The sequence below is a fragment of the Apaloderma vittatum genome, unplaced genomic scaffold (genome assembly GCF_000703405.1).
Source record: "Apaloderma vittatum isolate BGI_N311 unplaced genomic scaffold, ASM70340v1 scaffold3462, whole genome shotgun sequence".
NCBI classification, from domain to species: domain Eukaryota; kingdom Metazoa; phylum Chordata; class Aves; order Trogoniformes; family Trogonidae; genus Apaloderma; species Apaloderma vittatum.
The window spans coordinates 26,993-52,666 of NW_009703265.1; the positions used below are offsets into that span (position 1 = coordinate 26,993).

General features: G+C 36.0%; 1 protein-coding gene across 1 annotated transcript in view; it reads left to right on the forward strand.

Annotated features, from left to right (window-relative positions):
* Nucleotides 1–1,874: 1,874 nt before the first annotated feature.
* Nucleotides 1,875–25,674, forward strand: part of EYS (eyes shut homolog (Drosophila)) — a 69,586-nt gene continuing 45,786 nt past the window's right edge. Inside the window, exons 1-2 of the mRNA XM_009864578.1 lie at nt 1,875–2,628; nt 4,769–4,882. Of these exons, the coding sequence (XP_009862880.1) occupies nt 1,875–2,628; nt 4,769–4,882 (868 nt within the window). The remainder of the gene's footprint in view (nt 2,629–4,768; nt 4,883–25,674) is intronic.

Consider the following 25,674-nt stretch of genomic DNA (forward strand, 5'->3'; position numbering starts at 1 on the left):
CAAAAAGTATTATGAGAGGAGGATTGAAAACTAATTTTTACCCTTTCTGAGTTTAATATTCTAAGCCATTAGTCTGCTGTTAATACTACTGGTTAGTCATACTCCACATCTTTCCAGTATATTCAAAGGCTTGAATAGTCCTGGTTACTCTGCTGCACGAAGGTCATTGGGACAGGATCACATGCACAGCCATTTACTAATAGGACATAGCTAAACTTTAGATGATTTAATTCCAATTTAGGTGACAATAGGAGAGACTGAATACCACCCTTTGATATTTTCTTATAATCTTCAACAGCTCACCGAGTCACTTAATATTCTCCAGCTCAAGATTTCCACAAACAGTATCTTTCCTGCTCTATTGTGATCTTTCAAGATAGTCTAAAGTATACTCCAAAATATTTTTAAAGTACATAAAGGAAGAGGAGGACATTTAATGAAAATATATAAATAAAACAGTATCATAATCCAAGTGCATTTTAGATATAAACCAGATGTATATAGGTGTAGAAATACACACATTGCTGTGTCCGTCCACATGTTGTGTAAAAATGAAAACAATGTAAACAAATATTGAAATATAAAAAAGGCATTATAGGACTAAAAGGGAAGCAAAACATTATATTTAAAGCAAAGTAAATTGCTACTAACTCAAAGCTATTGACAATTTCTAGGATATTAAACATCATATTTTGGGCATTTTCAGTGTGAATCCAAGAATTATCTTCATAATCTTAGTTTGATTTTCTTTCTATTCTGTAATCACTCATCTCCTTGCAATAAAATTTGCCAAATATATTGAAGGGCCACAAAAAGGTTTTTCTATCAATTTAAGAGTCCTGGAGGACTCTGTATTCTGCTGATTTTTACTGTGATACATCAAAACCCTGAAGCATATGACTAGTGACCTTTGCTTTTCGGATATATACTTAGAAATCTAAGGTTTTAATTAAGTGTTTTGCTAAATGTATGTGAACATAAAACAGTTGAGCATGTGATGTATGGTTTCTTCACTGAAGCCACAATTCACGTGTTTATGTCTTCAGAGTATCTACTTTTATCACAAATTAATGATAATTCATTATCAGGAAAATATTCATGATTAAAGCTCATGACTAGAGCTTAGATGTTTTAGTTTACTTTTAGTTTTACTGTGGATGCTCTATCCTCACAGAATCCTAGTCCAACTTGCCCTTAATTATACCAGGTTGCTCAAGGCCTCATCCAGCCTGGCCTTGAACATCTCCAGGGAGAGGGCAGCCATAACCTCTCTAGACAATCTATTCCAGAGTCTTGTCATCTTCATACTGAAGAATTTCTTCCTAAGATCCAATCTAAACCTACTGTCTTCAATTTAAATCCATTTCCCCTTGTCTATTCACTGGAAACTCTTGTAAAAAAATCCCTCTCCAGCCTTTCTGTAGCTTCCCTTCAGATATCGGAAGGCACTTCATTATTATGTGTTTTTGTCAAGAGAGTGAGGGAATATGGAAATTATGCTTTTAAGCTCTTTCTCTTCCATATGCAAGGACAATGAAATGTACTAATTGAAAATCAAATCCTTAGCTGGAATAGAAATAGGAAAAAAAGCTGACTATATTTACACTGGTGTAGTTCCAATTATTTAATTGGACTTATTATAGTTTCATATCAATGTAATTAGATATAGACCTTGCTTTGTTGTACATTTTCTATTTTTGTAATGAAACTCTGTCTGTCAACTGTATTTGCTGTGAAAACAGAAATATTTTTGTCTCATTGAATTCCTAGGCTGGCATGGAAAATACAGGTGAACCTTAAGCAACAAGCATTCTGAAGCTATCTTCAGTAATGAAGCAGATGTAAAATACAGTTCCTGTTTGCCAGTTGAAACAATGACTACAAAATCAACTGTTGGCATGTTAGTGTGCTTTCTTCAACTCTGTGTTGTAAGTGGTCAGGTAATATGTGAGAGGCAAATGACTGCTGAATGGCGAGTGGGACCAAAACCTAGCATAATAAAATGGACACCAAGGGAAAACATCTGCTCAGATTTTTACACTGAATGCTGGAATATGAATAAAAGTATTACTGGTGAAAACTCAGAAGAACAAAATCTCAATATCCCTCAGATATGCCCCTTACAGCTTCAATTAGGTGACAGTCTCTTCATCTCCTCTGAGCCATCATTTCAGTCCTATGGAATGAATTTGGTGAATGTCTCCAAGGAAGAATTTATTAACTGCCCTAAAGCTGGTTTTCTTCAAGAGCAATTTATTTTTGTTTGCCAGATAAGAGGATTGCACCAAGTTGACCCTGACTGGCTTGGTGTTGGAATTCATTACTTTGCAGAGCTTCATAAGAGAGGCCCACCTTTGTGCAGCATGGGCCTTCGTCTGAATGTAACTGTGAAGCAGCAGTTTTGCCAACAGTCTCCAAATGCACCGTTATGCTCTGGTCATGGAAAATGTCTAAGCCATGTTTGGGAAAAAGCATATACTTGCCATTGTTTCTCGCAGTATTCTGGAAGATTCTGCCAGAAGTTTGATATGTGCTCCACTAAACCTTGCCACAACAATGCCTCCTGCACTGAGAAATCAGAACTTTCTGGAGATTCGTATGAATGCACATGTCCTTCAAAATTTTCAGGTATTTCTCTTCCCCTCTAGGAGGAAATATTAGGTAGATAATGCATTTTCCTTAAGAAATAATAAAACAGTGAGAACATAATTACATGGTTTTTTGTGTAATTTGTTTTTTGTGCAATTTATCCATTGCCACTATCACACCTGCACTGAGTCTTTTTTTATGTGTAGTCACTTCTAGAAGACTCTGTAGCCATTTGAAGAGAATTTGTACTTCCTTACATTCCTGTGTGTGGGAAAAACAGAATAAGTTCTTACTATGTTTCTTTTCCACTTAAACACTAGTCATAGATGTGTACTTGTGAGCTTACAGAAGTAACTAATTTTTTACTTGTTTCTGTGTTCAGCAGTTCAATTTCTTACAGCAAATAACACAAATCATTTGGAGTATGTTCCCAAAAAAACAGTTAACCAGACTGCTGAAAAATAACAGTTTTGTTGAAATGGTCATTTTGTTCAACATGCCACAATCATTCCCTTTTCAGTTTAGTGATCTTTTAAATTCTGTTAGAAAAAAATTTGCTTCTAATTGAAAAGTCAGACTTTTAAGTAGAGGAACAAGGAAAAAAAAATTCTTACTATTTTCTTCCAGGTTGGTTTGTGCTGTAAAGTTATTTTCAAAAGGAATGTGTTAAATATACTGTTATCACCAAATTCAATATTTCATTAAATCATTAAAAAAAACCCAAACAAATCTTTTACCTAGGAAGTATTGCAGTGTTAACCCAACACCCAGTGAAGAAACTGAATCTGGGTTTGAGATTGGACTACCAGAGAGTACAGAGATTAGATACGTTCTTATCTAACCATTATCTCCACTTCATGGAGGAAGAAAGGGAGTGAAGGAAATTGTATTGTTCTTGCATTCAGACTAAGGATTCTCAAAGTTCAGGAATCCTTTAGAAAGTATCAGAAATACTAATTCACTTCACATAAAGATTGTTGTAGCTCTTTCTGTACTTGTCTGGCAGAATTCTAGCAATTTTCCTTTGAGGGACTGTTCTTCTGCACTGTTGTAGTAGCAATGTTATGCTGTGAAACACAGCTGATGAGTCAGGAATAAGTGAGGTTCACAGAACACAGAAATGGAGGTTATGTTGCATAAAGTTTGTTGTAATTTTTTTAATTGCTTTTCAAACTGCATAATAATTTGGTTACTAATACATTTGCAAGTAGAAGATCATGCAGATATGAGTAAGTCAGTGTATGAGAAAAATGCTTTTATAATTATTCAAACTTTAGTAATATAGTGAAAAACATCAGTGGTATGCAGTGTGTTTTCTAGTTCTTTTCTGATATCTATGGGCCACAAAAAATGCTTTGAAAATAATATCAAAAACTCTCTGGTACTATTTTAATTCAAATTAATAGATTCACAAACAATTCTGTTGAAAAAAAATCATGCTTGATGTTATCAACAAGAAATGCTTAAAATATTCTGTTAGCCTATAATGGACACTGTCGGCTGATGCCATCATTTTGCATTGACAATACTCGTCCAGTAAATAAACTGTATGTAAACAGAAGATCTAGGAGATTAAATTGTCATATATTATGGGCATGGTTACACAGGAAGAAAAAAATGCCTCCTTTTATATAAAGTCTATTAGAAATTTGAAAAGTTGTTGAAGTATTAATAATGTCATAGCAACAATTCAAGTGGCGAGCATAATTATATGGTATTTAGACCCATATGCTGTAATGGCATAAACAACTAATAGTTAGAATTGTAACTTCCAGAAAGCTGCATATTAAGGAAAATTCAGTCAAATTGGATTCCACATGAGAACTACTTTTGTTTGCAAGTCTGGAGGAAACTGGAAGTTAGATTCATGTCAAAAAGAAACAAATACTACAGTACTAATAACATTTCTGCATGTTAAGCTAAACGTGAATTTGTAACCATACGGCAGATGAGGTTGAACACAGTAGCTCATATTGCACTAACTGAATATCTTCCTGCCTTGCTTTAGGACTTCAGTATTTTTGGTGAAAACTAGCAATCAATATTAGCACAAATATCTGTCTAGCCATTCACCAATATAATGAATATGATATTGCATTTTACATAAAAATTACACATTTTAGGGAAAAAATATAAATATTTGCTAAAGTTCAATGCTCTTATTATCACTTTTAAATAGGTAAAAATTGTACTGAAGTAGTGGGACAGTGCCAGCCACATATGTGTCTCAACGGTAACTGCAGCAATATTACTCCAAACACTTTTCTTTGTGAATGTAACAAGGGCTTTACAGGTAAGAAAAACTTTTGTTTCCAGTCTTATAATAGTGGTGTGAACCTTTGCTTTATTAAAATAGTTATTTTAGATGATGATTGTACAGCTTGCAATTTCTTTATTTTTTAATAGATTTTGTAAGATAAAGAAACCAGAATTCCATGTGACTATTCTAAAATATTCATGTACTAAAGTAAGACTGTAAAAATGATAAAGGCATTTCAAAACTGGATCCTTGAGTACCTTTTATTGCTATGATAAAGGAAGAGTCATAATCACTAACTCACTGGTTCTCCAACAGAAAGTTCACAAGAATAGGATCAGAAGCTCTTGCTGGATGACTCAGAGTGATCACGACACCTGTATACATAATTTCAGCATGCTCTTAATAGATATGCTAGAAAAACAAGATGGAAATAATTTAGGTAGTCAATAATCTCATGATTTCGTAGTGTATCTTGGTCATAAAAAACAGCTCTCAGAAGCTAATCGGTTTACTTACATTGGACAAGGAAGATGCTTTCATGAGAAAGCTTTAATCAGAAAATATATCTAAAACCATCCTGTTGTAAACACTTTTTCACAGGAGCCAGGATAGCAGCCAGACTTAAAACACTATTCATTCTTGTGCTTCACCACAGAGATTTACTGTGTTAGTGTAAGAGAAGTAGCAATACTCAGAAGGACATTCTTTAAGAATCAGATAACCATAAAGTCAGCACTTGAATATCCAAGGACAGTAAAACATTTTAAACCATCTAATTTCTGGGAAACATCAGATATCCCTGACAGTAATAGAATATACATTAGTGATTATATTGAGTTGCAGAGTTAAAAGAAAACAAAAGAGAGTTAAAGGGATCCAAGGGCGAATCCGTATTATTGTAATGAAAGGCTGAATATTCTTTTTGAGATTTTAATTAAGCCTGTGTACAATCATATGTTTAAAAATGGGATAGACATACCTAATTCTAAATGCCTAGTAAATCTATTTTATATTACCCTTTTACTTTCCCTTCACTGTAGACAGCATCATGGTCACCGTCGTTCTGAGAAAAAGGAAAGAAAATACTTTTCATTAAAAAAAAAAAGTCCATTAGTAAAGTTTTCTAGAGCTAGCTTCCCCCCTCCATGACCTATATCTCTTTAGAGCATCTTACTCTTGTTCCTTTCACCCAAGTTGTGTTGGCACATTGCTTTTGAAATGTTCCCCACAAAAATCTTTTGTATCTTTGCAATTTTGACCTAATGAGGGAGAGGAGAGAATGAGACAGGAGGAACACCCATCCAGATACAGTAAACCCAAACCCATAATGACACAAAAACAGTTCAATGCACTGAGCTCTGGTGGATGCAGATCATTGCAATCAACTCTCCAGGTACCTGGTAAGGATGGCAAAGGAGAAAATGAGACTGTAAGTGTGAGTTATCTCCTTTTTTATTCTCCAGTTAGCTAAAATAAAATGGAGAATCCTTTCTTGTTTCTCAGAAAAATAAATATCAGGAAGGGAAGGCAGACTGTCAGTAATTTAACTCTTTTTTTTCCTGCTTTAATAAGAATTGCCTACTGTAATGGGAAAGTCCATATTACCAAAACATATCTTGCAACAGGACTGATTGACTAACGTATAGTATAATTCTGCAGTTATTCTCTGACCAAAATGTGATCATTCTATGAAAACAGGTATTTTTCTGTTGTTATTCCACCGTGTGTTCTCAGACAAAGAGTTGTATAATTATGAATCTTGTAACTCTTGTAAGTCTTGTGACTTGTCTGTGAAAATGACAGCAAATACAAAACATTCTTTGGTTTGATATTGAACTTGTGCACAGAAAACACAAATAGAATACCAAGATCATAGAATCATAGAATCATAGAATCATAGAATCATAAAATCATAGAATCATAGAATCATAGAGTCATAGGATCATAGAGTCATAGAATTACAGAATGTGTTGGGTTGGTAGGGACTTCAGAGACCATCTAATCCAACCACCCTGCCATTGCCAGGAACATCTTCCACTAGACCAGGTTGCTCCAAGTTCCATCCAACCTGGCCTTGAACATTTCCAGGGAGGAGCCTTCCACAGGTTTGTGCAAATGATGCTTAAGGTTTGATAAACCTTTGACATACCTTCTTCTCATATTATGTAAGACACAGGCAGTAATTAGTTTACATGAGCTGATGAAATTATGAAATATTCTTGTTACTGTGAATTGATGAGATAGAAATAAAATTATAAAAACAGTATTTTATTCTCATAGCTACAATTATTATTTACAAGCATTTATTCAAAGTTAGCAAAGGTTGCTGTGTTCAACTTGTGTTCACAATGATGGAATGGATCTAGCCATGTATAACTTCATCTCAGTTATGTAGTTTTATTTTTTATTAATTGTTTGTTGCTCACTGAGCTCTCAAAAACTCTCTATTCTTTCCTTAAAGAACATTCTTAACATAGCTTAATAAAAACAGCGAACACTAGCCATGACATTATTCTTATGACGGAATACTCCAGCTCGTGTCAGAATTTGTACTCTTAGACTTGTTAAGGAATGATTAGAGGAAGGTGAAAGGAAGGATGTATTATATAGACTGGTAGTCATGAACAGTTGCTAGTCAGTACTCTTTTCTAACTGAGCCCTGCATCCCACCACTGTAGTCTATCCATTCTTTTCATTAAATCATTTTTTAACTTTCTTTCCATTTAATCTCACTCTATCTCCATCTGTGAAAGCTGTAATGTCTAGATGCCAGAAACTGGAGAGAAGAAATGGACTGAATTTGGGGTCTGCAAACGGAGTTAGAGCACTGATGACAGTGGTCCTGATGTCTGTGGTCTCAGCAGCTGGGCATAATTTGGGTCTCGGCATCAGCAGCTGAAGGGAGACCACAGATTGTAGGAACATCTGTCTGCAGTGAGTGAAGTTAGTGCTGGGGAATGGTATCAGACCTTGGGTGATGGTGACTGCCATGCCTCGTGCCAGCTGGAGCATGTGATAATCCAGCATTGGCAAGTGGAGAGGGGACCAAGAGTGTATTCTTGGTGGGCACAAACCTCTGGAAAGATCAGAATGTTTATATTTTCCCTTAACTTGGTGTGTGTGTGTGTGTGTGTGTGTGTGTATCTACCCGTGTGTGTACTCATTCATATACGTGCATGTGTAACCTATCAGCAGGCTTCGAGCTGAATTGTCTGAGGAGTAGGAAGCCCAGGATCTGAGCATCAGTATTAGATGTGCTGAGGTTCAACGCTACTATTCAAAGGGTCAAGGAATGTGTCTGTCCTTTTGAACTCTAGAGTAAGGGGCTATGTTTTTTCACTAGTGAGCTTCAATCCCAATCAGACAGAGAGAAGGACTTGGATTTGGCTGGTTTTACACATGTTTTATGAGAGTTCTGGTAGCGTTGTGTGTGGGATGTTGCTAAAGGCAGCATCCTGTCTGTGAGCAGTCTACGTAGCTGGCTATGCCACTGTCCTCTGCATGTGTGCATCTCTGCCATGTTCTTCATTGCTACTGACTGAGCATGAAAACAGAATAGCAACAGCTGCAACCATTGGCCCAGGATGGACGAATTCCCACGTCTCTAGGTGTGCTCGACTGGGCTCCAGCAGCTGGGAAGCCCAAAGACCCCCCAGAGAATGTGTATTTTAAAAATTCCCTAACAAAGAAGATGTCTCAGAAATTCTCATGGATGCTGTCACCCTCTTCTGAGGATGCACAGAACATTAATGTGACTCATTAACAACCCACAGGATGTAGCAATATCTTAACTACCACTGTAATGGCAATGCTTAGTCTGCTTACCCTAGGCAGTGTGTGGTGGATGAAAAGAAGCAGTTTTCCATTTAAATATGTTTTGTCGAAGCTGGGGGACTTTTTACTCCTTAGATAGGATAATGGGAGGTAAGAGAGGTGATTAAAAACCAATCCTCTGTAGAGTATTTGAGATTATTGGATGTTTTCACATATTCCTGTAAGGGAGACCTAGATTTCGAGCCTTCCTCAATGGTTCAATTAGCCTCTTTACAGGCCATAACGACTTCTCACTTTTGGGACAGGGATACTACAAGAATTAGGTGGTTTTGCTTGGAGCCACTTTGCTAGAGCTTCCATCATCCAGGTGCTTTAGTTTAAAAAGGTCTGTTAGCTTAAGCAATGAATTACGGCTGGAGTACTTTGAAAAAGGTCATAATTGTAAAAGGGCTTCACTATATCAGTATGGAGAGAAGAATTAATTGTTTCTACAATTAGTGTTTTAACAGCCTAATTGTTCAATTTGTCTAATTTGAACACTCATAGCCCAAATTAATACCCAAAGTCTTATTAATAATAGCCCTAAAATGTTACACAAAAACATCTCCCTACTATCTATTTTTGCATTATGCTCAGCTTTCCAGTGCTCCTCTTGGTCCCAAGAGAAATATATCAATCTCCCCCAAGAAAAAGGGGCAAGACTTGAAGCAAGTCACTAGTATCTTGAGGTCTTCGTTGGGAGGAGTGTGACTTTCAACGCAGGAATTCTCTCTCCTGTCAGTCAAGGGTACATCCCAGTCTACTTTTACTTATTTTCATATCATTATCTGCTTCCTTCTCCCAGGTTGTCAGCTGCAGCCTAGCAGTTATTTCCAGCTGCACCCTGCAATGGGCTATTGTTTGTCAGGTGGTGACTAAGGTGGGGGTGAAGATGAGGCTAAGGGGCAACCTCATTAATGTTTATAAGTATGTCAAGGGGGAGTGTCAGGAGGGTCGAGCCAGGCTCTTTTCAGCGGCATCCAATGACAGGGCAAGGGGCAATGGATACAAGCTGGACTTAGGAGGTTCCATAAAAATATTAGGAAAATCTTTTTGACTGTGAGGGTGACAGAGCTCTGGAACAGGCTGCCCAGGGCAGTTGTGGAGTCTCCTTCTCTGGAGATATTCAAAACCCATCTGGACACGTTCCTGTGTGACCTACTGTAGGTGATCCTGCTCTGGCAGAGGGGTTGGACTCCATGATCTTCTGAGGTCCCTTCCAACCCCTAACATTTTGTGATTCTGTGAAGACACCCCCTTCCCAGAGGGGCCATTCCCAGAGCTGAAGCTGGAGCAGGTGAAGCACCAGTTATTGGGACCCAGCACAGGGGTTAAAAAAAAGTCAGGCAAGGCCCGAGCTCCTGCACTGTCAGGTCAACCTGAAAAGATATTCCTGTTATGGAATTTTTTTTTTAGAGTTTCTCTAGCGTCAGGGAGGATAGCAACAGGGATACAGGATTAGCGAAGAGTCCAGTTATAGAGCATGATTTTTCAGGCTATATTAATCTCATTTATGATCTGTTTAATTGTTGGTTTGATTTAGTTTGTTGGTTGGTTGGTTTTTAAATGACTGACTATGGTCAAGACTTGACTATTGTCAAGAAAGATGATAGTTACCTAAGAGAAAGTTGTAGATTATAGGGTTTATGATCTTAGTTGTCAGAACTAAGTCCTGTGAAATATTTCCTGGTCATTGCTCCATGTCACAAGAATGAAGAAAGTATGGTTAAGCTTTTTGGCAATTTTGTGAATGACAATGAAATAGCCATAGTTCTGTTAGTATTAAGGAAGAAAATTCATGTTGTATTTGGAGTTTTATATGATTTTTTTCAGTCACATTTTTCACATACATTTGATGCTCATTCAAAAGTACTGTAGAATCTGTGACCGCATGTCCAGAATAAGTTTGCATGTCTCCCATCATTTAGAGATCATAGAAGTATTTTATTTTTATTACAAAATACATCCTGCAAGATAATTCCAGATGATTTCTAATTTGCCCCTTCTACAGCTTATTTTTAACTTACTTTTAAATTTCAAGTAGAAATTTCAAAGTTAGAATTTCAGTCTTCCTCAGTGTCCTTTCTTACATTTAACCTCTGTCATAAACTATCATTCAGTAGACACTTGGTTCCACTGTACTTTCACCATAGTCCACAGGCAGTACTTGTCCTCACTTTCTGTGTATCGAAGTGGAGCAACTTAATGACAGATGAAACTGATTTGATTTTTAAGAGACTCAGCTCTTCTCTAGACTACTCTATGTCAGAGACCATAGTATCTGACAGTCACATAAGACCCAGAAGTGAAAATAAAAGTGTGAAGCCCATCTCCCTGTTCTCTGATCTAGCTCCCTGGTAATCATTTTAAATCCAAAGTCAGGCAGTTCACAGCATTTCATTCACATCATGTTTAATAGGTTACTTTAATTAATAATACGTTTCTAGGGACTTGTATTTCCAGAGACTGATTCAGGTCACCAAGACCCTGGAGAGACTTCTTCAGCCATGAAGGAATATTCTAGTTTGAGGATTAAGCCCTTAAGTTAGATGATGAGAATATGTGACAGGACTTGTCGTATGCCTTTTGACACTAAAGCAATTTAGACATTTGTCACGTGACTGCTAGATAACTCTAGTACAAATTGCTATAATTTGCTGTTACAGGCGTGATATAGACCAGTCTATCTTAGCTAGTAATAAAGATATACATGCAACAAAGACTTGTCAGAACTGCACCAGATTACATGAATTAGTTTGTCCTGCTTAGTAGATTTAAGTTTTTGAAAAGTACAAATTACTAAGAAAATTACTAAGAAAAATTGACTAAGATCACTGACCTAGAACTTCGTTCTAGAGTAAAAAGTGGAAATTACCCTATTACAAGAGAAGAAAGACTGTCAGCTCTAAAATAACTTAAAATATACAGCAATGTGCAAATATTTGTGGGTGCTATGCCATTTTTAAGTATATTACTTAGAGGATCCTTTGAGGATGTAAGCTTGGACTGTGAAAAAGTGAAGAGTTCGGCTGATGAAATACAGGGCAGAATAATAAAAGACAATACTCTGATATGTGGAAATATTTCAAAACATACATAGATTTTGATTTACCACAGAAAAACCTTTCCTAGAATTTAAGAAATATTTTTTAAAATAAAAGTTCTTTACTAAATCTATAGATTTCTTTATAAGTAATTAAAAAAAAAACAAACCAAACCTGACTTCATACGTATATCACAATGCTAATCTTTAATTTCCTTGTGGAGAATCTTTTGTCTAAATTTTTCTTGACAAAATAATTGCCTGATTCCAGACAAGAGATTCTTTATATTTTTTTCAACATCCTCTCAGTTTTTTGTATAATTTGAGACAGCGAAATATTAAAAAATCCATTAACAGCTGAGATGTCATCCAAAATGAAGGTCTGGAGAAACAAGTAAAAGACATGCAATGAAGAAGTAATTATCTCTTTCTGTTTGTTTCATCTGAAGTTTCCCTCACCTGTATATAGTTTTCTGCAACCATCTTTTCCAAAGAAGGTTGCTGTAATTTTATGTTATCCTAGTCTTTAGTTGTCATGCCCATGTTTGATTAACTTTTACCTCCCTTAAATAGACTTCATGGATGCTTATTTATTACTACCATGATGAATATGTATCAAGGATGATTGTATTCCCACCCTTCCTCTTACAAATTAAAAGATACAGGAAATAATAAGATAAAAAAATATTACACATCTGTCCTTTGGAAAACAAGTATGATGAAAACCCTAGTTATTTTAATCTAAGGTATCTTTAACCACAGTTACTTTTTTCCAGGCTTGATCTAAAAGGCTAAAAAGGAAATGATCCTGGAAAAATCTTGAATCTCTCTGAAATCAAACAAAAATCCATTGTAATGCAGTCAAGATTTTCTTGGCTCCCCTTGGTTATGCTTTTTGCTGACTATGGGGGTTTTTTTCCCTTTTTATTATTATTTGAGGATTAGGAATAAATAGTATCAACAATTATAACATGATATTCTTTAAAGAGTTAATTTTTCAGATTTTTAAATGAAGTTATTATTCCTCTTCTTCTCCATGGCCAAAAACTGAGCCCTAATTTTTTTACTTACTTAGAGCAGACCCAGACTCTATGTTATTGTGTTAAGAACACAAATTTCTACTCAAAGAAGCTTGGAGATCAGCACAGAGGTGGGTTGTATAGCATGGAAGTAGAATTTCTGCTTTCATTAACGTCAGGTACTTCATATAGTTGCTCTCAATAGAGAGAAAAATGAAACAAATATTGTAGAGTCCAGGGTTTACAGTAGTTTTATGTAAACAGTACAAACATATTTTTACAACGAGTAAAAATAGTAGAAGCTCTAAGGTAGAGTATGCTTACAGTCTACAAAATCTGTGAGGGAATACAGATGTAAGTCATACCAAAGAGTCACAGAACCACAAAATCACAGAATTGTTGAGTCATGACACTTCAGCCTTATGCAGCCAGAAAAATTTACATTGGAGCACGAACCAAGTGAGATACAACATTTGAGAAATATAGACAGGCATTAATACTAAAAAGAAAGACACACTCTCATCTGTATTTGATGGAATAACAGGCTGAAAATGCTCATGACTTAGGAAGTAACATAAGGCAATACTGATACCAAAAACATTGACAAGTTTTTTTAATGTTTTCCTGAAAATTTATTTATGACTGATACAGATTAAAACAAGCCCAAAAGAATAGATGGGCCCATTAATAACATATTCATTGTTCTACAGGTCCAAGCACTTAAAGTGTGCTGATGCATATATCTTGATGAAATGATACAGATTGTGAGCCTCACAGCACACAAGCCAGTAGAGCTCAACAGTCTTTTAATGTATCAGGTGGACATAATCACTACTAGACAATCCAAGTCTACCTGTTACCAGCAGGAGTTATTACGGTCAATAAGAACAAAAGCAGCCTAAGACCTAAACAGTTCCCAGATAAAAATATAGTGACCATAGTTTTAAAGCACTCAAAGCATATGGCCTGAGAATGGACCTGACATAGGATGAGTGCTATAGAATCATAGAATGGCCTAGGTTGGAAGTGACCTTAGAGATCATTTAATCCAACCTCCCTGTCATGGGCAGGGATGCCACCTCTCGACTAGACCAGGCAACACATGGGGATCGAGTGGGAATCGAACCCGTGATCTCGGTGTTGTCATTGTTGTCAGCACCACTCTCAACCCACTGAGCTAACCGGCCCCATACCATGAATGTCTTGTGATGCAGATGTTATAAAAGGTGCCAGCATGTACACATGCCATGCAGCAACAGTTGTCTTGTTTTATAGACCATACGCCCTTAAGGTAAAATTCAGTACACATGTATTGAATATTATCAACTGAAGGAAAAGTGGTAGAGGAAGGAAAAAAGGGAATTAGGAAGAGAAATGAGAGAAGAAGGAAGAGGAAAGATAGGAAGTGAAGGAAGAAGGAGAAGGAAGGAGAGAAAGAGAAAAGGAAGAGAGGGAGGAAGAGTGGGAAGAAAAGACTGGGCCATTTCTCAGAGGCCTCACTAAAACATTAAAGCTGACTTCAAGCTAATGGTACTTATTTGCCCATCAGAACATTTTATTGTTCAGTTTCTCATGGTGTAATATTTCAAGATTTGTATAATGAGGTACATTTCACAATCCTAAATAGTCCTTGGAAAAAGCTGTGTTCCTGAAAAACCCACAGTCCCAGTCAGACAAGTGGTTGAAGAATCCTTGTACATGTAACAAATGATGATGATTACACTTTCAATCTTAATTTCATTAATTATGACTTCTTAGAATTATACATCTGATTAATTAATGTTACATCTTTATACTTCACTCTGTAGCAAATGCATTCAAGTGTGAAAAACTGGTGGTTTTTTTATTAAAAGGATATAAAATAGATTTAACACACCTAAAAGGTTTATTTTGTGCTTTAAGTCATCTAAATATCTCATATTATTTTTCTTGTGTCTTCTTTTGCATCTGGTAGTGGAAGTAATGATATTTTTCAACAACGGATTGTAAATAGTTTTATTCATGTGATTTAAGAGATACATGTTGATAAAGGCCTTATTATGTAAAATATTACATAAATTGTCAAAAGTAAGAAGTGGCAGAATGTGGTTAATATCTCAATGTTCTTGATTACTATGAAATTAATACATATTAAAATGGTCTTCTGTAAAACATATCTACATGAAGAAACCTTACTTTATGTTTATGTATTATATTTATACTTTGGAAAATAATAGCATCTGTAAAGTGCTCAAATATCTAGTAGTGTATAAAAGCTACAAACAAAACTGATTGACATTTCAGACATAGGCATAAATTTAGTGGTTTGAGTGCGATGCTGACAACAATGACAACACCGAGGTCGCCGGTTCTATTCCCGCTCAGTCCCCATGTGTTGCCTGGTCTAGTCGAGAGGTGATGTCCCTGCCCAAAACAGGGAGGTTGGACTAGATGATCTCTAAGGTCCCTTTCAGCCTAGGCCATTCTATGACTCTATTAACTTTTGTTATTATTGTTCCAAATCAGATCCGTGTCATTTTCTATATATGACAGAACACACAAAATCAACTTTTGTAAATGTTTGAAAACTAGGACAGTGTGAATAGTGGTGCTGTAGGAGATGCAACTACAGCTTTTAATGTAGACAAATACAGTCGTATAATTTGGAGAAAACATCTTTACAAAGAGTTTTCATACTTGCAAAAGAAGAAGCTGTTACTTGATACCACCATCACTGTAAAATTGTCATAGGCAGAAGAGGGCAATATATCAAAAAAGTAACCTCGAACACATCCCCTTCTTACAGGAGTTTTACTTTTATATTTATCGTGATAGGGGTTGTCTGTTGTGAGCTGGGAGCTGCAGGGGTGGCCTCTGTGAGAAGCGGCCAGGGCTACCTGTGCCAGACACAGCTGATTCCAGCCAGCTCCAACCAATCGCCCCACAGGGCACGGCTGGCACCCTTGGGCAAGGGGATGGTGCTACCTTGGAGTAGAAGTATTTGAGAAAAGGCAAAAATCTTCAAGGGCACAGAAGAGTGAGGGAAAAAAAAAATGTGAGAAACACATGGCCTGAAAAAGAAGAGAAGAAAGGTGTAGTTTTAATGTTTGCACTTGCTTTTAACCACCTAAATCTATTTTAATTACTAATAAATTAGATTAATTTTCCACAGTTTAATTGTGGTTTGCTCATAGTGGTAGTTACACCATGAAGACAACAATACTCAGAAGGGCACTGAGTATAGGTGCATTAGTATTTTTGTTATACCGAGAAAAGACAAAGACAGATGAAAAAAAATCCCCAGGTGCTTGTACTTTTTTTGAAGAAGGTAGAATTAGCTGCATCATTTTGAGTCTAGTTAATGCAAATAGTAAATAAAATTTCCTTTAAGGTCAATAAAACAATACTGAGATATGCAACAACACACTGTAAGATACCAGAGGGATCAGCCCTGCATACTCATTTCTGAGGCACGGCATCTGCAGAGTCAGTTCTTTTTCATGTAGTCTTGTGTACACTATATCGGCACTTCCATCCCATTCTATGACTTAAGGGCAGTTTCATTAGCTTGTTACACAGTTTTCTATCAGTAATTGGCCATTTGTGTGCATTGTACTGCAGTCTTTGATACGTTTCTGTACATTCAAAACCTCTGCTTTGAAGTCTCAGGGAACACTGCTAGTTTTGCGATTATTCATTTTTACATACCTGTCTAGTCTGCAATAGTTCACAGTGTGTGACACTGGTGTTTAAATATATATATATGTATAACTTTCTCAACCAATTATTATTAGTATCTGACTTACTACTGTAGTTTTTGTCACAGTTTTACATGTGTTTCTTTTCAGATTAGAGCACAATCTTAATAAGAAGTCAGGGGAGATATATCTTTTGGTCTATACATTTTGGTGTCTTTGCTAGGTCTGCCCTAGAATTGTCTGTCTCTCCACTGACAACAAAGATACCCACAGAAAGCAAGCTACTAGCTTGCATGCCCAAGTTAAATGCATAAAACCTGATGGAGAAACGCTGTGATTTTTATTTCATTAGTAAGGAAAAAGAGAATGAGTGGAATACTGTAAACAAATAGGAAAATAGGGAATGAATAAATGTTTGGACATTAATCCTAGTTAATTGTTAATTTTATCTCATTGTTTTGGCAATTGTCAGATGCATCATGAAAGGGAATATAATCAGTAATATTTATTTATGAAGTAGCAATTCTGCAAAATTTTTTTTAAAGGAAAGGTACATACTGCTTTTCTTGCAAGTGCAAAGCACACTACTGTAATAATCTTTATTCAATAAAATACATATCAAGTATTACAAGCAGTAGAAAGCAGCAAGCCCATTTCCGCTTCCAGCCATAAGATCAGAAGAGAGCATATGTTTTCTTAGTAGTCCTCTACAGCTATGTTATCTAGAACAATGTTCAGTTTCATATTATAAGTATAATCAGCAAAGAATTAGAGGGATTGAAAGCCGAGACTTAACACTATATTTTCACAGAAATTTTTTTTGTATAACTTTAGAAAAGAGGGTAACTCCACAAAAGAGGACACTGAAGGAATGGCAGAAGGATAAAAAACAGGAAAAGGAGATTCTTTTTTTATAACACTGATTTGAGTGATTGTGAGACTTCACAGAAGATAGACTCAGAAGGTGGTATCAGCCAAGAGACTGAACTGAAATGAGGAATCAGAGAAAAATGTTTTAAATTTAGTAATAAGTATTTAAATTTAAAAAAAAATCTGATAACAAAAGAAGGGACAAAACAGTGAAAAATAAGAAGAATAGAAGTGGTTGAAATAAAAACAGAGCCATGCTTTGCAAGAAGGCAAACATGAGTGCCAGGAATACCAGTTATGTATGGGAGTCTACAGTAGCCAATGAGACTGATGAATGAGAACCGGCTCAAATGTGACATTCTTTGTTAACCATAAACCACAGCAAATACCAAGAACACAAGAACAAAATATATCACTGTTTATTTTTGTGGAAGTGATTGGATACTGATATGATGGATGAAAAGACAGATAGGTAGATAATACAACGAACAAAGATTGCTCATGGTTTGACTGTCATTATTCATATTTAGCATTCACAGTTGGATTGGTGAAGACAAAGCATACATTGCAATATATTGGGTTAATATTGATGAAAACATGGAGATATAATATTTCTTTTTAGTTCTGCTTGTGCTGTCATTTCACTTACAGAGTTATAAATTACACTTATTGAAAGACAAAAAATACAAGGTGACATGAAAACTTAAGTATAGACAGCATACTGAAGTCTCACAAACTCTGGCATACCAAATATTAAAAATAACAGTAATTCTAGGAAGAGGACAAATACTGTATGAAATAATAAAGGTGGCACAGTCAATAAAAATACTGCCACTCCCAACAGCAAACTGTTTAAAATTCTTAACCATAAGCAAGTAGCAAGTTTTAAAAGAAAAATAGTTTGAAATCAGATCTATGGTTTACGAGCAAAAATAAAAGGCAAGTGTTATTATTTCACAGTGATGTGATAATAACAACTTAGTAAATCCATATAGAGGACAAAAAAAGAAAGAGAATAAGACAGAACACCATGAAACAAAAATAGAAATTTCTTTTTTTTCTTTTTCTTTTTCTTTTTCTTTTTCTTTTTCTTTTTCTTTTTCTTTTTCTTTTTCTTTTTCTTTTTCTTTTTCTTTTTCTTTTTCTTTTTCTTTTTCTTTTTCTTTTTCTTTTTCTTTTTCTTTTTCTTTTTCTTTTTCTTTTTCTTTTTCTTTTTCTTTTTCTTTTCCTTTTCCTTTTTCTTTTCCTTTTCCTTTTCCTTTTCCTTTTTCCCTTTCCCTTTTTCTTTTCTTCTTTTTCTTCTTTTTCTTTCCTTCTTTTTCTTTCAGTTTGGTACTTTACATTATTTCTATCTAATTCCAGTCCTTTTTATACTAAGAATTGTGCAAGTAAAAATATCACTTCTCCAAAGACTTTGTGACTGCTGTCAGCTGAACTCTAGAAAACTGTGGCTGAAGCTCCAAGGTCACTCATCAGGACACTATAGGAGACAAAAGTACAGGTCAGGTGGCACACATAAATCCTTGTTTATTTACTAGATAAGTGTAACCGCAGTGGAAAACTGTATGTCTCGATGACTTGCATAGTATGCATCACATTGATGTATCCTAGTATAATATGCAGGATGTATCCAGAGGAAGTAACTAATTAACTAAAACCAAATTTAATGAAAAAGCGTTTCGATAGCACCTGGAATAACAACAATAGAAGTCATAGTACGTGACTGTGTGTTATTGTGGTGAACTATTTTATATTTACAGTGATTTTACAGCATCTTCTTATAGGAAAATGCATAATTTCCACTTTGCTTAATATTACAGATATGTGGTGAAAAAGCTATGGTAACCAAATAATATATTCACCTATAAATGTTCAACAGCGTTGTGGTTTGCAAATCTGTATCAGGCAACCACACAGAAAGGTTATTATATTTGGAAATACAAACCTGCAAAGACTGTTTCTTAGGGAAACTTGCATGAGAGATGATCAGAAGTGACTTAACAATGACACATTAATGACTTGAGTACTCAAGATAAAGCTGTGGTAGTGAAATTTGCTAGATATACCAGTAAGGATGCTTTGTCAATAAAAAGGAGAATTATAAAAGTTTTATAGGAAGATTTGGATGACCTGAAAGACTGGAGTAATAAAGCCATTAAATGTTATACTTTAAAGAGTTTTTTAAAAAGTAAATCTGTTAAAATCATAAGCTCATCAATAGATGGAGAGAAAAACTTATATATTTTGATTGATCTTAGAGAAAACCACACAGAGCTACCAGTACAGTACCATCATGAAAAAGGCAATTGTGATTTTTTTACATTTCACTCAAAGTATTTTCAGCTGACATATGGAGGTATTCACACCTTTGCACAGTAATGAAGTAAAAAACTCTGATGACATACCTTCTGTAAAGTTCTGCTTATTCTTGTGCAAGAAAAATTAAGTTGGGCAATTAAAGCACAAAGGATTAAAGACAAGACTACATTATTTTTTTTTAGTAGCCTGGAAAAACACAGTGTGAGAAGAAATTAGATATTTTGTTTTCTAAAGAGGAGTTTGAAAGTCTTCTGTAATCGTGCCACTGTGGATGTTTCATAAAAACAGAAACTTAGTTTGTGAAACATCTGACTAACTGTAAAAAGATTCATGGAATTGTTTCGTTTAAAAGTGACCTCTGGATGTCTTTACATCCAAATCCTCTGCTCAGGCAGGAATACCTATAGCCAGTTTCCCAAGGATCATTTCCAGATACCTGAAAGCTTTTGAATGTCTCCAAGGATGGAGACTCCACAACTTCTTTATGCAACTTGTGTCAGTGTTGTTACCCTCTTAGTGAACAAGTTTTTCCTAAGGATCAGATGGAACCTCTTGTGTTTCAGTTCGTGCCCAATGCCTTTGGATAGCTCTGTCTTCCTTGCACCCTCTTTTCAGGTATTTATGTACATTGAAGAGATTCTGCCCAGGCCTTTGCTTCTGCAGTTTCAGTTTTCGTAGTCTTTCCTCGTAGGAGAGATGTTCCAGTCTGTGGAGCATATTTTAGTGGCATTTTTCTGAACTCTCTCCACTATGTCTATGTCTCTCTTATACTAGGGAGACCAGAACTGGACACAGTACTCCAGTTTGGCATCAGTACCAGTGCTGAGTAGAGGGGAAGGATCACTTCCCTCAACCTGATGGTAACACTCCTCAGAGTGTAGCCCAGGGTAACATTATCCATTGTGGCAAAAGGAATATTACCGGTGCATGTCCAATCTGTTGTCCACCAGGACCCTCAGATTCTTCTCTGCATAGTTGCTCTCCAGCTGGTGAGCCCTCAGCATGTATTGTTGCTTACAGTTACTTGTCCCCCGACACAGGATTTGGCCCTTTCCCTTGTTGAACGCGATGAGATTCATATCAGCCGATTTCTCAAGCTAATCAAGAAATTGTCCCTCTAGGTGGCAACACAACCTCCTGGTGTATCAGCTACTTCTGTTTTCAAGTGTTCACTGCGTTCATTTTCATGTGTTCATGTAGACTCTGCCCCATTAGCCACATCATTAAAGCTGTTAATTGGAACTGGACTATTGACCCCTGGAGTAGTCTGTTGGTTACTGGCCTTCAGGTAGACTTCATACCATGGACCATGTTCCCCTGGGCCTGGCCATTCATCCAGTCTTCAGTTCACCTCACTGTCTGCTCTTCATCTGTACTTATCAGCTTTTTTACTACCATCTTGAGGGAAATCATGCCAAAAGCCTTGTGAATGTCAAGGTAGACAATATATACTGATCTACCTCCATCTATCAAGCCACTCTTTTTAATACAGAAGGTTGTAAGGTTGGTCAAACATGACGTCCCCTTTGTGAATCCATGATGACTACTTTTGGTCACATTCCTATCCTTCATGCTCCTGGAAATGTTTTCCAGGACTAGCTGTTCAATCCGTTTCATAGGGATCAATGTGACACCAACTAGTCCATTTTCCCAGGTCCTCCTTTTTACCCTTCTTGAAGATAGGAGTGAAATTTTCTTTCCTCCGGTCTGCAGGCACCTCTCACAATTCCATGATCCTTCAAAGATAATTGAGAGTGTCCTTGAAATGGCATCAGCCAGCTCCCAACATTTATGTGTGTGTGTCTAATCAAGACCCGTGGCCTTTTGTTTGTTCAGCTGGGTTAAATGTTCCTTGACTGGATCCTCTTCCACCTTGCTTCTTTCTTTTGCCCTGGCCTCCTGAGCCTGGGATTTCTGAAAGACGTTTTTGTTAGTAAACTCTTGAGCACATGCAGTACCTCAAATTTTTCCATATCTAGTATCATCATGTCCCCTGCCCCATTCAGTAGTGGGCCTATACTTTCTCTACTGGATTTTTGTTCTATATATACTTACAGAAGCCCTTCTTGTTGCCCTTCTGGTTTTTCCCATAGTAGCGCTTTGTAGCTTTTGTGTTTCCATGTAAATGTCAGAGGTGATTCCACTTAAGCCATGTTTCATTGCTTTTGTGGTCCCTTTTTCTTAAATCACTTTAGGCACTTGTCAACCCTGTCCTTCACTACTTCAGAGGGCTGCTGGTAACTCTGTACCTCCCCAATTTGTTTCTAGTTTAAAACCTTTCCTACTAAGTCTGGTAATAATACTGGCAATAATACTTTTGCCCTACCTATTTAAATGGATCCCATCTCTCCCAAAATGTAACTTGGTCATTGCTATAAAAATGAGAGCATGGCACTTCGCAGTTGAAGAAGTCCTTTTAGTTCATATATTCCTATGAAACTATTCTAACTGGTATTTATAAGCAGAAGGTTTTAGTTGCATGTTTTTGTGCTAAATAAACAACTGGAAAAGAAGTACTCCTTCTGATATGATTTTTTATTTAGTTTAAGACCCTCAATGCAAATTCTTGTCACCAAGCAGCATTACATTTTCAGTGTAATGTGCTCCTTTTAATACCATGTAGTATTATAAATTCAGCTCACTAAATACCATTCTCATATGAGTCCTCAATGAATACTAATTGGAAAAAAAGAAGTCAGAAAGGGCAGTTAAAATGATTGGAGAGAAAGAAATACTGAAAAAGAAGACTAAATTATACAACTAAAGAAAACTATTATAGACTGCTATAGAAGAAACCAAGGATTATCAAAGAACTTGCTAATGATTTAGAATAAACTGAGGACTATTTAAGAGTTTATTAAGTTTTATTAAAGAAGTAAAACATAAATTAAGATCCTTAGTTAAAATATAGAAGAAAGAAAGGAACAATAACAGAAGGTTAACGTGATGATCTAGTTCCTATGGTAACCGTACAAGGCAATGGTGTCACTGATGATTTGTATGCGGTAGTAAAATAAAAAAGTTAGTATTTCCTGGCAGGAGACACTCTGTATCATATCCATAAATTGTAATGAGGTTAGTTATCTCTTTAAAAGCCTTCACACCAAACTACCTATTGTCTGCTACACACCAAAGAAAAAAGCACACCAGCAGCACGGACGATAATGAGGTAAATATTTTCTTAATGTGAACATGTGTTATCTCACTTGGCTTCATCCACTCAGATTAGTATTGTGCTGGTTTTCTTCACATAGTCAGACTTAGAAAAGCAAGTTTAAATCACGTCTTCAACATTCAGATTAATTTTATTGTAGGATATATGTGACTAGATTTTTTCCAGAAGTAAAACAAAATCTTTACAATAAAGATAGGACAAGCCCACCAACACTTTGTTCCACAAGAGTTCCATAATTTTGTCTATATTTCACCACCACTACTCCTGTAAATTTTGCTCATTCTGAATGAAATAACTTTTTACTCCCCCCGCCCAAAGCTCTGCCATGCCAGACTTCCATCAGTGTATCTGAAATCTCAAACTGTTTCCTGTGTTTCTTCAGGCAGATTGGCTTTCCAGGAATGTTTTTACAGAGCCATTATTAATTCAATATGGGAAGATTCAGTTTTGTGTATTCTTTGTGAGAAATTATTCTCATTTTTGTAATTGTAATTTGTACCTATAGTAATTTATGGTACTATTTTGTAGCCAATTAGTATGATAAATGCCATAAAAATATTTTGCACTCTTCACTGCAGTCGCTTTGTCCCTGTGGTTTGAAATAGTTTTTGTTTGAAGGCCTTCACAATATCAGTATAGATTCTCTGACTCAGAAAATTACACTTAGCCTTTAGCTTTCCATATTGTGGAGGCATTGCTGCTACTCCACTAAAGATTGATCTTGAGCTTTTCCATGCAATGTTCCATCAACCTTCTTTTCAGCCGTTTATGTATATATTATACGACCAGCGAAAATAGTTTTGAGCAATCTGTTAGCTGACATAAAGATGCCTGGGCCAGTGCATTGGTGCTTAATGAAGCATATAATTGTGCCAATGATCTCAAAATTCAAACTTAAATTCGAGACTTTATATCAGCAAAATCATTCATACAAACTCACATGAAAAGTATTAAGATGCTTAAACTGAGGAGTGCGGGTTTCTTTCCTCCTTGGATTTGAAAAATGAATAGAACACAATTTGATTCAAAATATTTGTTTTCTCTTTAATAGAGAGCTGAGTTTTTAATCCTCCAAAACAGAAATTGAATTCATTTTAATTGTTATCCATGTATATTTCATCAGTTATATTGTCAACTTAGCTAAATTCTCCTAGAGATTTTTTAGTTATTCAGTGGCAAGGCACAGATCTAAGTGACTTTTCAGCATCTTCTAGCTTTTCAATGTTGTGAAGCTGGATGAGGAACTTAATTTCTTTTATGTCGATGAGCAGGCATAATTGCTTGTTCTAGTGATCAAAAGAGTTGATGATATATGGCATACATCCTAATATGTGTATAATCATTGACAAAGAACATGCTACAGTACAGGAATTATATAAATTTTGATTTAGCACAAAATCTTTTTCATGTATATCCTGACAAATACAGTTTCCTTTATGCCAATTTAGTATAACTTACAGGTTGCATTATAAACCAAGCTATTTTGTTATACCATTTTTGTGACCAAATAGCCTAAGCAGTCCGTGCTAAATAAGGAACAATACCCCCACCCATTATTAAATGAAAGAAATATAGTTTAAAACTTGTTTGGATGATGATTTTTTCCTAATGCCTTCAAAGAACATAATAGCTGATAGTACTGAGGGTTTTGAATTGACTACATAATAATTTTGTTAAATTTCCCCTGTACAAATCTTATGAGCTTCATTAGTGTCATGGTTCAACCCCTGTAGGCAGTAAAGGCCCACACAGCTGCTTGCTTACTCTCCCCCTGTGGGATGGGGAAGAGCATTGGAAGGGCAAAAGTGAGAAAATTTATGGGCTGAGGTAAAGACAGATTAATAGGGAAAGCAAAGCCACATGCACACAAACAAAGCAAAACATGGAATTGATTCACCACTTCCCATCGTCAGGCAGGTATTCAACCATCTCCAGGAAAGCAGGGCTCCATCATGCATAAATTTTACTTTGGAAAATAATTGCCATCACTCCAAATGTCTCCCCATCTTTGTTCTTCATCGAGTTTTTTATTGCTGAGCGTGACATCATGAGGCATGCGATAATCCTTTGGCCATTTGGGGTCAGCTGTCCCAACTGCGTCCTCTCTTGACATATTGTGCACCCTTAGTCCACTCATTGGTGAGGTGTTGTGAGAGACAGAAATAATGAAAACATCTCTGCATTGTCAGCACTGTTTTCAGCACAAATTCAAAACACAGCACTGCACCAGCTACTGTAAAGAAAATTATCTCTATCCCAGTCAAAAAACAGCACAAATTGAAACTGAAAGTATTTACTAGAAGTCTATTAGCATCAGAAGTGTCAGCCATAATTCTCCTTATAATATTTCTGTCACTGACAGAATCAATATGGTTGTTATCATATCTGAGAGACCACATTTATCTCTATAGAGTTGAACATTACTTCTAATGGGAAAAATCTTTATATGAAGTTTTTCAAAAGCACAGTCTTTCTGACTCACTAGTGGCTATTTTATTTCTGCATTTCAATGGTAATATATGTCCCAGTCTGAGAGTGCAAGGATAAAAACTTTCTGGGGCTGCCTAGCACACATGGCAATCACAAAGGGGGAGCTCAACCCTAAACCTTAACACAATACCATAAGTTTCTGCTGGATGGTTGTATTGCACCTCTTCAGTAGTTTTAAGCATATCACAAATGTGGTACTACTACTAACTGCTTCTTGATGGTAGCTTAAGTTTCATTTAACATTTTGTCAGAAATTATAGATGCATAATCTAGTAGTATGGAACTTTGCACCAGTGATTCAAGATTTCTCTTCCATCATTTGACAGAATTTGATCATCTCCATTGAAATGTTGCACAATAGCACCATCATAGAGGCATATATAATTTAAAGCCACTGTAAAGGTGTATGATGTGATACC